This window comes from Pan paniscus, chromosome 15, assembly GCF_029289425.2.
Source record: "Pan paniscus chromosome 15, NHGRI_mPanPan1-v2.0_pri, whole genome shotgun sequence".
Taxonomy (NCBI): Eukaryota; Metazoa; Chordata; class Mammalia; order Primates; family Hominidae; genus Pan; species Pan paniscus.
This window is the reverse complement of record NC_073264.2, coordinates 25947962-25959443: the sequence shown is the minus strand read 5'-3', so window position 1 is coordinate 25959443 and position 11482 is coordinate 25947962. Positions and strand designations below refer to the sequence as shown.

Below are 11482 nucleotides of genomic sequence, written 5' to 3'. Positions count from 1 at the left end.
AGCCATGCTTAGAGAAATACAAAATCCACTGGAAAGTTTCAACAATAGACTAGAACAAGCAGAAGAAAAAACTTCAGAGCTCAAAGACAATGCTTTCAAATTAACCCAATCGAACAAAGACAAAGAAAAAATAATTTTAAAAAAATGAACAAAGCCTCCAAGAAATGTGGGATTATGTTAAACAGTCAAACCTAAGAATAATTGGTGTTCCTGAGGAAGAAGAGAAATCTAAAAGCTTGAAAACCTTATCTGAGGAAATAATTGAAGAAAACTCCCCTGGCCTTGCTAGATACCTAGACATCCAAATACAAGAAGCTCAAAGAACACCTGGAAAATTCATCATAAAAAAGGCTATCACCTAAAGTCCTATCCCAGTTCTGTTAAAGTAATAGCAGGAATAGCACCTTATAAATACCTAGAAAAATAGTAGAAGGAAACATGCTTAAGCATTAATAATGATCTCTTGTGGTAGAATTTTTGGTAATTTTAATTTTATCATTTACATGTTCCTACTTAACTATACATATATATTTATACATATACATATACATAAATATACAAACATATGTATATATACACATTTTTGTTTATGGACAGCCTATGACTGTGAGCCAAGGGACATCAGAGACATGGCTCTCTGGAAACTGAGAGAATACTTAGTGGACAGTTTTTTGTTTGTTTGTTTGTTTGTTTTTGAGATGGAGTCTCGCTCTGTCGCCCAGGCTGGAGTGCAGTGGCGCGATCTCAGCTCACTGCAAGCTCCACCTGGGTTCACGCCATTCTCCTGCCTCCGCCTCCCGAGTAGCTGGAACTACAGGTGCCCGCCACCACGCCCGGCTAATTTTTTGTATTTTTAGTAGAGACGGGGTTTCACCATGTTAGCCAGGATGGTCTCGATCTCCTGATCTCGTGATCCACCAGTCTTGGCCTCCCAAAGTGCTGGGATTACAGGCATGAGCCACCGCGCCCGGCCTTAGTGGACAGTTATTATCAGGATGATCAGCATCCATTTTTCCATCACCTGGCAACAACAACTAGCATTTCTCAAGGGAAATCCCCTCCTCATTCATAAGCACCATAGATGGAGTGGAACAGTCCCCACCTCAGCTTAAGGAGGGCTAAATAACCAAAGCATAAAGCAATCAATCCACTACACTTCAATGGACCCAATGATGACTCATTTTGGTTCAATAAATATCAAGTCCAGAACTTTTGTGCAGAACTGTGGAATAGAAAAAGTTATCTTTGTCACAGAATATTTATATTTAAAGAGGGGATTCTAAATATTCCAAAAATATGAATCCGAGATAGTGGTAAGATAGGAGTGGGTTGCCATTTGGAGTATTTGTTGGGTGTGTGCAACTCTGCGTACTGCTAAGGCAAGTCCAGCCTCCGTCTCACACCAACAAGCAGATTTCCCCACCACGGCCCTTACCATCTTGTACTCTAACCCCAGATTTTCAGTCTACTCTTGCTAACCATCAACTCTTCAAGGGCAAGAGCCATGTCCCTCATATCCCTGCATCTGGCTTGCTAAATAATTATTCATGATTTTATCTGAGTAGAAAAAGAGCCAAGAACTGAGAAAAGGAGACATTCTTGGTTCTCAGTCACTGAGGAGCTTCTGCAGTACCAGCCTTTCTGCTAGCTGCAGCCACAGCTTCAACAGCTCCACCTCCTTGTTCTTTATTCTTGCTTTCACCTTGTTACTCAGCAGCAGGGGTGTAAATGTAACAGTGCCATGTCAACTTAAACCAAACCAGAGAATTTTAATAAACCACCTTCTATAATGACACCCATCAAAACCAGAAGGGGACAAGTCTAGGAGGTCTCTGAGGTTACTGTACCCATCCCTCCTTCATCTCCCTCCAGCATTTGTTTCTGGAAGGAGTCAACACCAACAACTCTGACCTGGGCAGCCTTCCTGAGAAAATGCAGCCATTCCTGCTCCTGTTGGCCTTTCTTCTGACCCCTGGGGCTGGGACAGGTAAGTGACTATCCCTATTCCAGAGGCCTGAACCCATCTTATAAGATACCCTGTACCCATGAGCACTGGTCAGGAATTTTCCTCAATCTGAGCCCACCTCCCATTCCACACCCAAACTTATAAATCTGAGGCTAGATAGACACTCAGCAAAGATCGAAAAATGAAGGGTGTTCCCTAAAAGGTTTAATGGGTATTAGCCTCTCCCTAGACCTCTCCTTCATGACCTGGAGTGTGGATTGTTCGTAGAAAGGCATTTGGTAGGGAATGTGAAGCTAAAAAAGATAAGTAATTATTACTCTACACTCCAACCCAGGAAAGAGGAGCTCAGACACCAAGTTGCAGTCATAGGAGTTGTCACTGGACCCAGCTTAAGAACCACTTAAATTATTCAGTGCCTCCACCCAGTCACCCCTGCCAGGAGAGAAGCCCATGGTGCAACTGATCTCAGAGGTGGCAAGATGACTGTGTCCATAGCTCTCCCATTACCTTGGCTCCACCTGGGCTTTGTGATTCATTTTTAGTTGATTTCTCCACTTCCTTCTGCCTTTGCAAGCCCTCAGCTACTCCACTGACCTGGTGATAACCCCCTCTAACATCCCTGAGGTCCTGAATCCCACCAGCACTACCCCCACTAAACCTCAGCCAAAGGCTAATTGGAGGCTATTCATTTATGCACCAAACAACACTTACTGAGAACCTAGAATGTGTTCGGCCCTGGCACATGAGAATTTTAGAAAATCCAACTCCAGAAGCTCATGGGTAGATCATTAGAAAATGGCACCAATCAGGAGGACAGCAGAGGCTCAGAGGGATCAGAGAGACTCACTAAAAAGGAGGAGCCTGGGAAGTCCTGTCCAGGATCCTCTGGGGCTCTACCACTGTGAAAATAGATCTTTCTTCCTCCATGTGTTTCTGCAGTAGGATGCAGAAGTCAAGCACTGTCCATTCTGAGAAGGTTCTGAGACTTAAAGTTCAGAAAAGCTTGCTCTGCCTGCAAGGAGTACTGCCTGCAGAGCTCAGGAGGATCCTCCCTCACTGTCTGCAGCACACAAAACACTTCACCCTCAATCACTGTCGTCCTAAGCCTTCTCTCCTGACTGCAGCCATCCCCAGCTACTTTATCTTCCAGTCTTTCCTTTCAGAGGAGATCATAGGGGGCCATGAGGCCAAGCCCCACTCCCGCCCCTACATGGCCTTTGTTCAGTTTCTGCAAGAGAAGAGTCGGAAGAGGTGTTGCGGCATCCTAGTGAGAAAGGACTTTGTGCTGACAGCTGCTCACTGCCAGGGAAGGTAAGGAGCAGCACCAGCTCACCTCCTGAGTTCCCCCTACAGGGACCCTTGTTTTCTCCTGGGGACTGCAGCCCAGGGGAGCTTCCAGAGTTCCTGGTAACACAAGCGCATGAAAGCTCATCGGAGCAGCCACCTGGGAATAGGACTAAGATGATGAAAGGATGAGAAATAGGACAGGGTCAGAGGGTCAGAGGTCAGAGCAAGTGGCATGGTTTCACACACTGGCCCAACAAGGCAGTAGTAAAGGTTGAATCCATGCATTAAGGATCAAAATGCAAACTGGAGCAATTTCATGATATTTCCTGAAGGCAAGAGAGAGCCCCCAGAAGCCCTACTCTTCATGTCTTTGTGAAGTAGAGGGCACAGTCACTCAGCCCTGGAGCCCTCCTGTCCCTTCAACTTCCCCTCAGCTGCAGCCCTACCCTGCCACAGCTGTCATCTGCTCTTCACTGCTCCTGGGCTGTATCCCCTGTGACTCCACCCCCATCCTCACTCTGCTCTCTGTGCAGCTCCATAAATGTCACCTTGGGGGCCCACAATATCACGGAACGGGAGCGGACCCAGCAGCTTATCCCTGTGAAAAGACCCATCCCCCATCCAGCCTATAATCCTAAGAACTTCTCCAACGACATCATGCTACTGCAGGTGAGGCACACTCCTGCCACTCTTGCTCTTCTTGGACCAGTTGGTTCACTCCCACTGTGATGCCAGCACTTTCCTCCTTTCCATCCTGGCCTCTTGGCCAGTTCCTGTGCCTTAGAGGAGAGGGAAGATGGTGCAGCCCCATCACTGTGTCGGGGTCCAGAAGGCCATTGCCTGACCTGGACTTTCTTGCTTCTTCCCCACCAGCTGGAGAGAAAGGCCAAGTGGACCACAGCTGTGCGGCCTCTCAGGCTACCTAGCAGCAAGGCCCAGGTGAAGCCAGGGCAGGTGTGCAGTGTGGCTGGCTGGGGTTATGTCTCAATGGGCACTTTAGCAACCACACTGCAGGAAGTGTCAATGACAGTGCAGAAGGACTGGGAGTGTGAACATCTCTTCCATGGCAATTACAGCAGAGCCACTGAGATTTGTGTGGGGGATCCAAAGAAGACACAGACCAGTTCCAAGGTTGGATTTCCATCCTCTACCCAGAAAGACCACAGGGAGAGAGGAACTTGAGGGAGTTCTGGGGTATGACAGTAGCCAGATCTTTATGCTCTCAGCCCAGAGCTTGGGCAGCCTGTGTCCTCCTGGAATCTAGTCTTTAGTCCACTCCTTGGATGGATTGGGGTGGCTGGAGGGGAAGGATCTGTCATCCCACAGTCACTTATCACCAAAGTGTCCATGAGAATTGCAGAGAAAGGCTTGGTCTGGGGAGAGCCAGAAAGCACAGCCAGGGCCATGCTGGAGACCCAGGACTGAGGGAGGTGACAAGGCCTGCCTGGCACTGATGTCACACAAAATCCATAACAGAGACCACCCATCCCAGGGAACACTAGCTCAGTCTTTCCTCTCTCTGTTCACAGGGGGACTCCGGGGGGCCCCTCGTGTGTAAGGACGTAGCCCAAGGTATTCTCTCCTATGGAAACAAAAAAGGGACACCTCCAGGAGTCTACATCAAGGTCTCACACTTCCTGCCCTGGATAAAGAGAACAATGAAGCGCCTCTAACAGCAGGCATGAGACTAACCTTCCTCTGGACCTGACCATCTCTGGGACAGAGGCAAGAATCCCCAAGGGGTGGGCAGTCGGGGTTGCAGGACTGTAATAAATGGATCTCTAGTGTAAATATGACTGAAGTCTTATTTATTCACTGAACCATCTTCAATATGCGACAACACTGCTCCAAGCAGCCGTCTGCTGTCAGTTCTGGCTTTTGCTTCTTCCTTTCTCCCCCAGCCCTCCCTCCTCCCTAAACCCCATGCTGTACAGTTTTTTCACTAATTTCTCAATCACATGTCTTTGATACTGAACCCTCTGTTAGAGTTGGTTTGAACTCCATTATAAACAAACAATCTTCACCCCTCTCCCTTCACAAAAAAAAATAAACCTCTCTGGACGTTAGGAATTTCTTATCGTCTCTAAACCAACTACCTACTCCCCTAACAATGTAGCAGAGAATGGAGCAGGGCAGTGGAAAGGAAATAACTCCAGGGACTCAGAAGGCCAGGGGCCATGCCATGAGTACTCAGTTTCCTATTTCCAGGGCCTGTCCCTCCGACGGGGGCAGGCTTCTTCCACAGTCAGGTCTGCCTGCAGCTTAGGAGGTTGAGATGCTCCTCTGCATCTAGGTCCCGTTTCCCTGCCCTGGGCCCAGCCCTGAGCTCAGTCAACCTTCTTCCTTCCTGGCCGGGCTTCCCAGCTCCCAAGAGTTTTTCACCCAAGTGCCCTGACTACCAGTTTCTTTCCCTTCTAGCTCACCCTGTTCTGAAGCCAGCCTCTCTCTCATGTCCCTAACAGAGTTCCCAGCTCTGTGTGAATTCTTCTCTACTGCTTGTCCCAGCCAGACCTGGGCTGCCAGCCCACCTGATGCTGATCAGAGGAGCCAGCTCTCATCTTCCACCTGGGCAGGGCTAGCTGAGGCCCTCAGTCCAGTGCAGCTTTCCCCAGGGTCTCAGGCATCACCTTCTGTGGAGCCACTCAGCAGCCTCAACATCTTTCAGCCTAGCCTGGCCTCAGACCCAGACTCCCCCTGTTGGCAATCTGGGGTTATGGCAGCTGTGCACCAGAGGGCTCCAGGGCCACTGGGCTGGAAGTAACACTATGCCATTTATCAATAAACGAATACTTGCTGATCTCTCTCTTTGTGCCAGGCATATAATAGGCCCTGTCCCTGCTTTTGGAAATTTTACAATGATAAAAAGTTTCATCTCAATTCTCCTGGTTCCTCTGCTTCTACCAGGCAGGTCAGTTTGGCACAAATGGATCTGTATTTATAATCTACAAGAAATCTTGTTTTAAAAATAATTAAATTATCTATATTCTACCTGTAGTGTTCATTACAGCCTCACATGCATGATCTGGCTTGATTCCAGAAGGACAGTGTGTGAAATTAGAAGAGACTTGGAGATTCTCAAGTCCTAAAGTTTTTAATCTATGCTCAGTGGAGTCTGTGTCCAGAGGTGTGGAAGTGTATTAGTCTTTTCTCACACTGCTAATAAGAACATACCTGAGATTGGGTAATTTATAAAGGAGAGAGGTTTAGTTGACTCACAATTCCACGTGGCTGCAGAGGCCTCACAATCATGGCAGAAGGTGAATTAAAAGCAAAGTCACGTCTTACATGGCAGCAGGCAAGAGAACTTGTGCAGGGGAACTCCCCTTTATAAAACCATCAGATCTCGTGAGACTTATTCACTATCACGAGAACAGCACAGGAAAAACTGGCCCCCTTGATTCAATAACTTCCCACCGGGTACCTCCCACGACATGTGAGGATTATTACAATTCAAGGTGAGATTTGGGTGCAGACACGGAGCCAAATTGTATCAGGAAGGAAGGAAGAAGAAAACGAGAGCAGCCTTGGCTTTGTTTATTCTGCATATAGAAGACATTAACCTCAGTCCACAAACCTAAGAAATGCTACAGTTCAAGTGCGAGACAGTTAATATAATAGCGACCCCGTTGACTTTATTTAGGATCCTGATCTCTCAAATAGTATTGCTAATCAGTTAAATGTGACAGAACACTATAAACTCACAATAGCTGGCAAACACTGAATCAAATGGGACCAACGATGAAAAAAGTAGAAACTTCACTGAAAAGAATAACAAATAAATCACACTCATACAGGGAAAAAATCCAGCACACTGAAAAATAAGAGGAAAAACAAATAGACTTATTTTTCACATAAGGCTGTCCTGATGTCCATCTCCCTAGCCTTTCCCTGGGAAGCAGTACTAGCAGCAGCACAGGTGAGAGAGGAGTAAATACATGCAGAGATAAGCAAGTGACCAGCAGCACATGTAGGAGTCAGGGGGCCATCACATAGAAGAAGCACAAAGACCCCAAAAAGCCAGCCAAGTAGAGCTCTATGGAGTCCCAGGGTGTAAGCCAAAGACAGCAGCAGAATGGCCAAAGGTTTCTGCCACCAGAGCCAAAGGACCCTGGTAGGAGAGTGCCTGGTGGGTCAGTCTTCCCTCTTAGATCTAACAGAAACACTTGACATTGAGCATGGGACTTTATCCTATGTAAGATCTGAAGAGTGTGTGTGTGTGTGTGTGTGAAGGTTATTCATAAATATGTTCATTGCAACATTATTTAATAATAGATCCCAAATTAGAATCGGTATTCATGTCCAAAATAGGGAAATGGTAAAATATCATGCATTCAACATATCCATTTTGCAGCCATTAACATCTACATTATCCACAGCTATAAAAAACTAGGCTAACAACATTAATAGGCAAGTTCATTTTTTAAAAAAAACTCATAAACATTTGGAAAAAAGTAAACATTCAATAATTAATCAATACAAATTAAAATAATAACTTTTGCTTATCTGATTGGGAAGGATTTACAAAAATGATAATATTCAGATTCAGTATAAGCATTGAGAAAATGGTATTTTCACGGCTTGTACACAAAGATCCAAAAAAGAAAAGAGATTCTTTGACCTGCAGGAGCTGGATTTTATGTGGAAAAAAAAAAAGTATTTGACCTAGCCATCAACCACACAAAGAAAACTGAACACAGTTTTTCCTTATAACAACCATGGTATACAAGTAAAATCTTAGAAACAATGCAAATATCCAGCACTAATTGGGGGATTCATTTTTTAAAGCTGCATATTATTAAACACTATGAAATCCCTGAAGTTACGATATATAACTACATTTTGTCACATGGAAGAATATTCACCAGGTATGTTTATGCTAAAAGTAGATTATAGATTGGTATATACTACAATTAAATTTGTGCTTACATACACTTTTTTTCTTTTTTTCTTTTTCCCTGAGACAGAGTCTCGCTCTGTCACCCAGGCTGAAGTATAGTGGTGTGATCTCGGGTCACTGTGGTTCAAGTGATTCTCCTGCCTCAGCCTCCCAAGTAGCCGGGATTACAGGCATGTGCTACCACCCCCAGCCAATTTTTTGTATTTTCAGTAAAGAGGGGGTTTCACCACGTTGGCCAGGCTGGTCTCAAACTCCTGACCTTAGGTGATCCACCTGCCTCGGCCTCCCAAAGTGCTGGTATTACAGGTATGAACCATCACAGTTGGCCATGCTTATATACACATTTTTCCTGTAGGCATTTTTGCTTCCTATGTATCTATTTTCTTAATTTTTCTATAACTTTTATGTATTATTTAGTAAATTAAAAGTCTGTTTATTAGATATGAATAATATTTTAAAATGATATTCACTAATAGACTTTTAATAAAATGAGGAAAATGTTTATGTTAATTTAAAATATATGATTCAAAAATAAATATATTTTAGTCACATCTATGTAAAAATATACAAAGAAACAATCTGGGTGAAAGTACATCTCTGTTAACGGTCAGTTGGGTGGTAGGATTAAGGCTGACATGATTCTTCTTTCTATTTTGTAATGTATTCAACTTTTTAAATTTTACGATTATTATATTAACTTTATTTTTTAACAATATTCCATATGAGAAAAAGGTTGGCTTAAGTTTGTACATGTGTGAATTAAGATAACCCTATTATAACAAATAAGCTTCAGAATTTCAGTGACTAGCACAATAGAAGTTGATTTCTGTTCTTTTTTTGTTTGTTTTTTTTTTTGAGACAGAGTCTCGCTCTGTCGCTCAGGCTGAAGTGCAGTGGCACGATCTCGGCTCACTGCAAACTCCGCCTTACGGGTTCACGCCATTCTCCTGCCTCAGCCTCCTGAGTGGCTGAGACTACAGACGCCCGCCACCACGCCCAGCTAATTTTTTGTATTTTTAGTAGAGACGGGGTTTCACCGTGTTAGACAGGATGGTCTCAATCTCCTGACCTCGTGATCCGCCCATCTCGGCCTCCCAAAGCGCTGGGATCACAGGCGTGAGCCACCGCGCCCGGCCGAAGTTGATTCTTGCCCACACACAGTACAAAATGAATATTCCCAGTGAACAGTTGCATCCTTTTATTCTTACGTGTTCCAGTTTGGCCAACAAATTACATGGTCAGCCCAGGATTAAGAGATCCAGGCTCAGTTCTCTAAAGATCCTTCCCCAACTTCTTCTGCATCAAACCGTGGAAGAGGAAAAGCCTAGATGATCAGGCATAGGAGTGTGTTCTGGGCCAGGTCTGGAAGGTGCCCACATCATTTCCACTCACGTTCATTTACTGCAACAATCACACAGCCACACCTAACCCCAAGTGAGGTGGACAACGTAGCTCATCAATGAAATGAACTACATTTCTTCCCTCAGAAGAAAAGGAAATTATTTTGCCAAACTGCTAGCTTGTCTCTATCAAAATGCTTAATGGTGTTTACTGTTTATAAGGATCATGTGCTCTACATTTCTTCTCCTGCTTATAAAACGAATATATTTCCATTATAGAAAAAAATCAATAATATAAAGTGAAAATAAGAATCACATAAAATTGTTGTTCTGATTATTGCCCTTTTCCCACAATTCTGTCAAATTTGTGTCAAATTGTACAGTTTTACATTCTACTTTTTCCATTTAATATTAGGTGATAAAGATAGCTGGCTAGAGGCAGCCAGCACTTGCTTCCTCCACAAAGAAAGACCAAAACAGTAGGTAGATAATCACGTATCAAATAGTATTTCTAAGACAGAACATAAGAATTCAGCAGAAGCCTGTCCCTGAGACAAAGTGAGCCAAAGCACATGTTCCTCAGAGCCTGAGAGCCATCTGCCTGGGACCACTGCCACTGACAGCAACCCTGTATCGCCACCCTCCCCAACCCATACAGCAGTGCCACTTCTAGGGTCCTGAGGACTGGCCCACATGGAGTCTGTCCCAGGGCTTGTGGACAGGCCCACCCTACCCACTGCTGCTACCATCACCTCTGCTGCCACTCAAGTGCACCATCTGGGGGCCTGGATATCAACCCACCCCACCCATTGCAGTCTGCACCAGCACATATCATCAGAGGACTTGAGGACAGGACTATTTTGGCTGGCACAGCCCCTATCAGCGACCACATGCATCATCCAGGTGTCTACAGATGGACCTGCCCCTCCTGCTACTACAGGCTCCCTTGCACACCTTCTGGGAGACTGAGATCATCCCCACACAGCCTAACAGCACTCACACACACCATCTGGGTCCCAGAGATTGACCCATTCTTCCCACCACCACTGGCACCCCCATGCACACCTACCAGGAGCCAGAGGACAGGCCTGCCCATCCTGCTGCCACCACCACTGCCATCAACCACTTGCACATGCCACCTAAGGGCCTGAGGACTAGCCCACCCAGCCTACTACTGCCACCACTAACACATGCACATGCTTCGTGGGAGGCTGAGGGTTGGCCTGACACTGCTACTGCCAACACAAATGCCAAACAAACCACCCAGAGACCCAAGGACCCTCCTGCCTTGGGTCCATCACCAAGACCTGGCCCACTGCTGCCACTGCTGGCACCCAAGCAAGCCATCTGGAGACTTAATAATTGACCTGAAAAAACCCACTACCATCAATGCTCATGTACGCTGCCCAGGGGCCCAAAGATCAGCATATCCAACCCACCACTGCCACCACTGGTGCCCAAAGACCAGCCCACCTGGTGTCCCCATTTGAGAAAAGTTTTACCATAGCCTCCACTAATAACTGCAGCCTAAGATACTCAGGAACTCACAGGCACCACTGATACTGATTATACCCAAAGAAATCACACAGAGACTACACTACTGCCTCTTCCCAGAAACAAAGCCGAAGTGCTTTACCCAGCCACCACTATAGATACACCTATAAGGAAAAAACATTGTTCTATGAAAGCCAATCCATAAAATTGGAAAAAGTGGCTGTTATACCAGATATGTAGATATCAATGTAAGAACACATGAAACATGAAAAAGCAAAGAAACATAACACCCCAAGAGAACACAATAATTATCCAGCAACAGATTCCAACAAAAAAGACATCTATGAAATGCCTGAAAAAGAATTAAACATAATGATCTTTAAGAAGCTCAGTGATACATGACAGAGCATAAATAAACAATACAAAGAAATCAGAATGACTCATTATCTAAATGAGAAATTTAACAAACAGATAATTATCATAAAGAAGAACCAAACA

At 45.1% G+C, this 11482-nt stretch overlaps 1 protein-coding gene across 2 annotated transcripts; it reads left to right on the top strand.

Annotated features, from left to right (window-relative positions):
• The first annotated feature begins 1795 nt into the window (after nt 1-1795).
• On the top strand, nt 1796-5270 carry GZMH (granzyme H). Of its 2 annotated transcripts, XM_003809115.5 has the most exons (5): nt 1796-1987; nt 3130-3277; nt 3787-3922; nt 4127-4384; nt 4783-5270. In XM_003809115.5, the coding sequence occupies exons 1-5, from the start codon at nt 1933-1935 to the stop codon at nt 4924-4926; spliced, it is 741 nt and encodes a 246-aa protein (XP_003809163.2). In that variant the 5' UTR covers nt 1796-1932; the 3' UTR covers nt 4927-5270. The 2 variants fall into 2 exon arrangements, with proteins under 2 accessions (XP_003809163.2, XP_034793256.1); XM_034937365.2 differs by lacking the exon at nt 4127-4384.
• The last annotated feature ends 6212 nt before the right edge of the window (nt 5271-11482 follow it).

Bases quoted from the DNA above. Each gene is read 5' to 3' on its own strand.
- GZMH (XM_003809115.5), top strand. From the start codon at position 1,933: ATGCAGCCATTCCTGCTCCTGTTGGCCTTTCTTCTGACCCCTGGGGCT. The intron at 3,278-3,786 runs GTAAGGAGCAGC...CTCTCTGTGCAG, and splicing joins GCTGCTCACTGCCAGGGAAG to CTCCATAAATGTCACCTTGG. The intron at 4,385-4,782 runs GTTGGATTTCCA...CTCTGTTCACAG, and splicing joins AGACACAGACCAGTTCCAAG to GGGGACTCCGGGGGGCCCCT.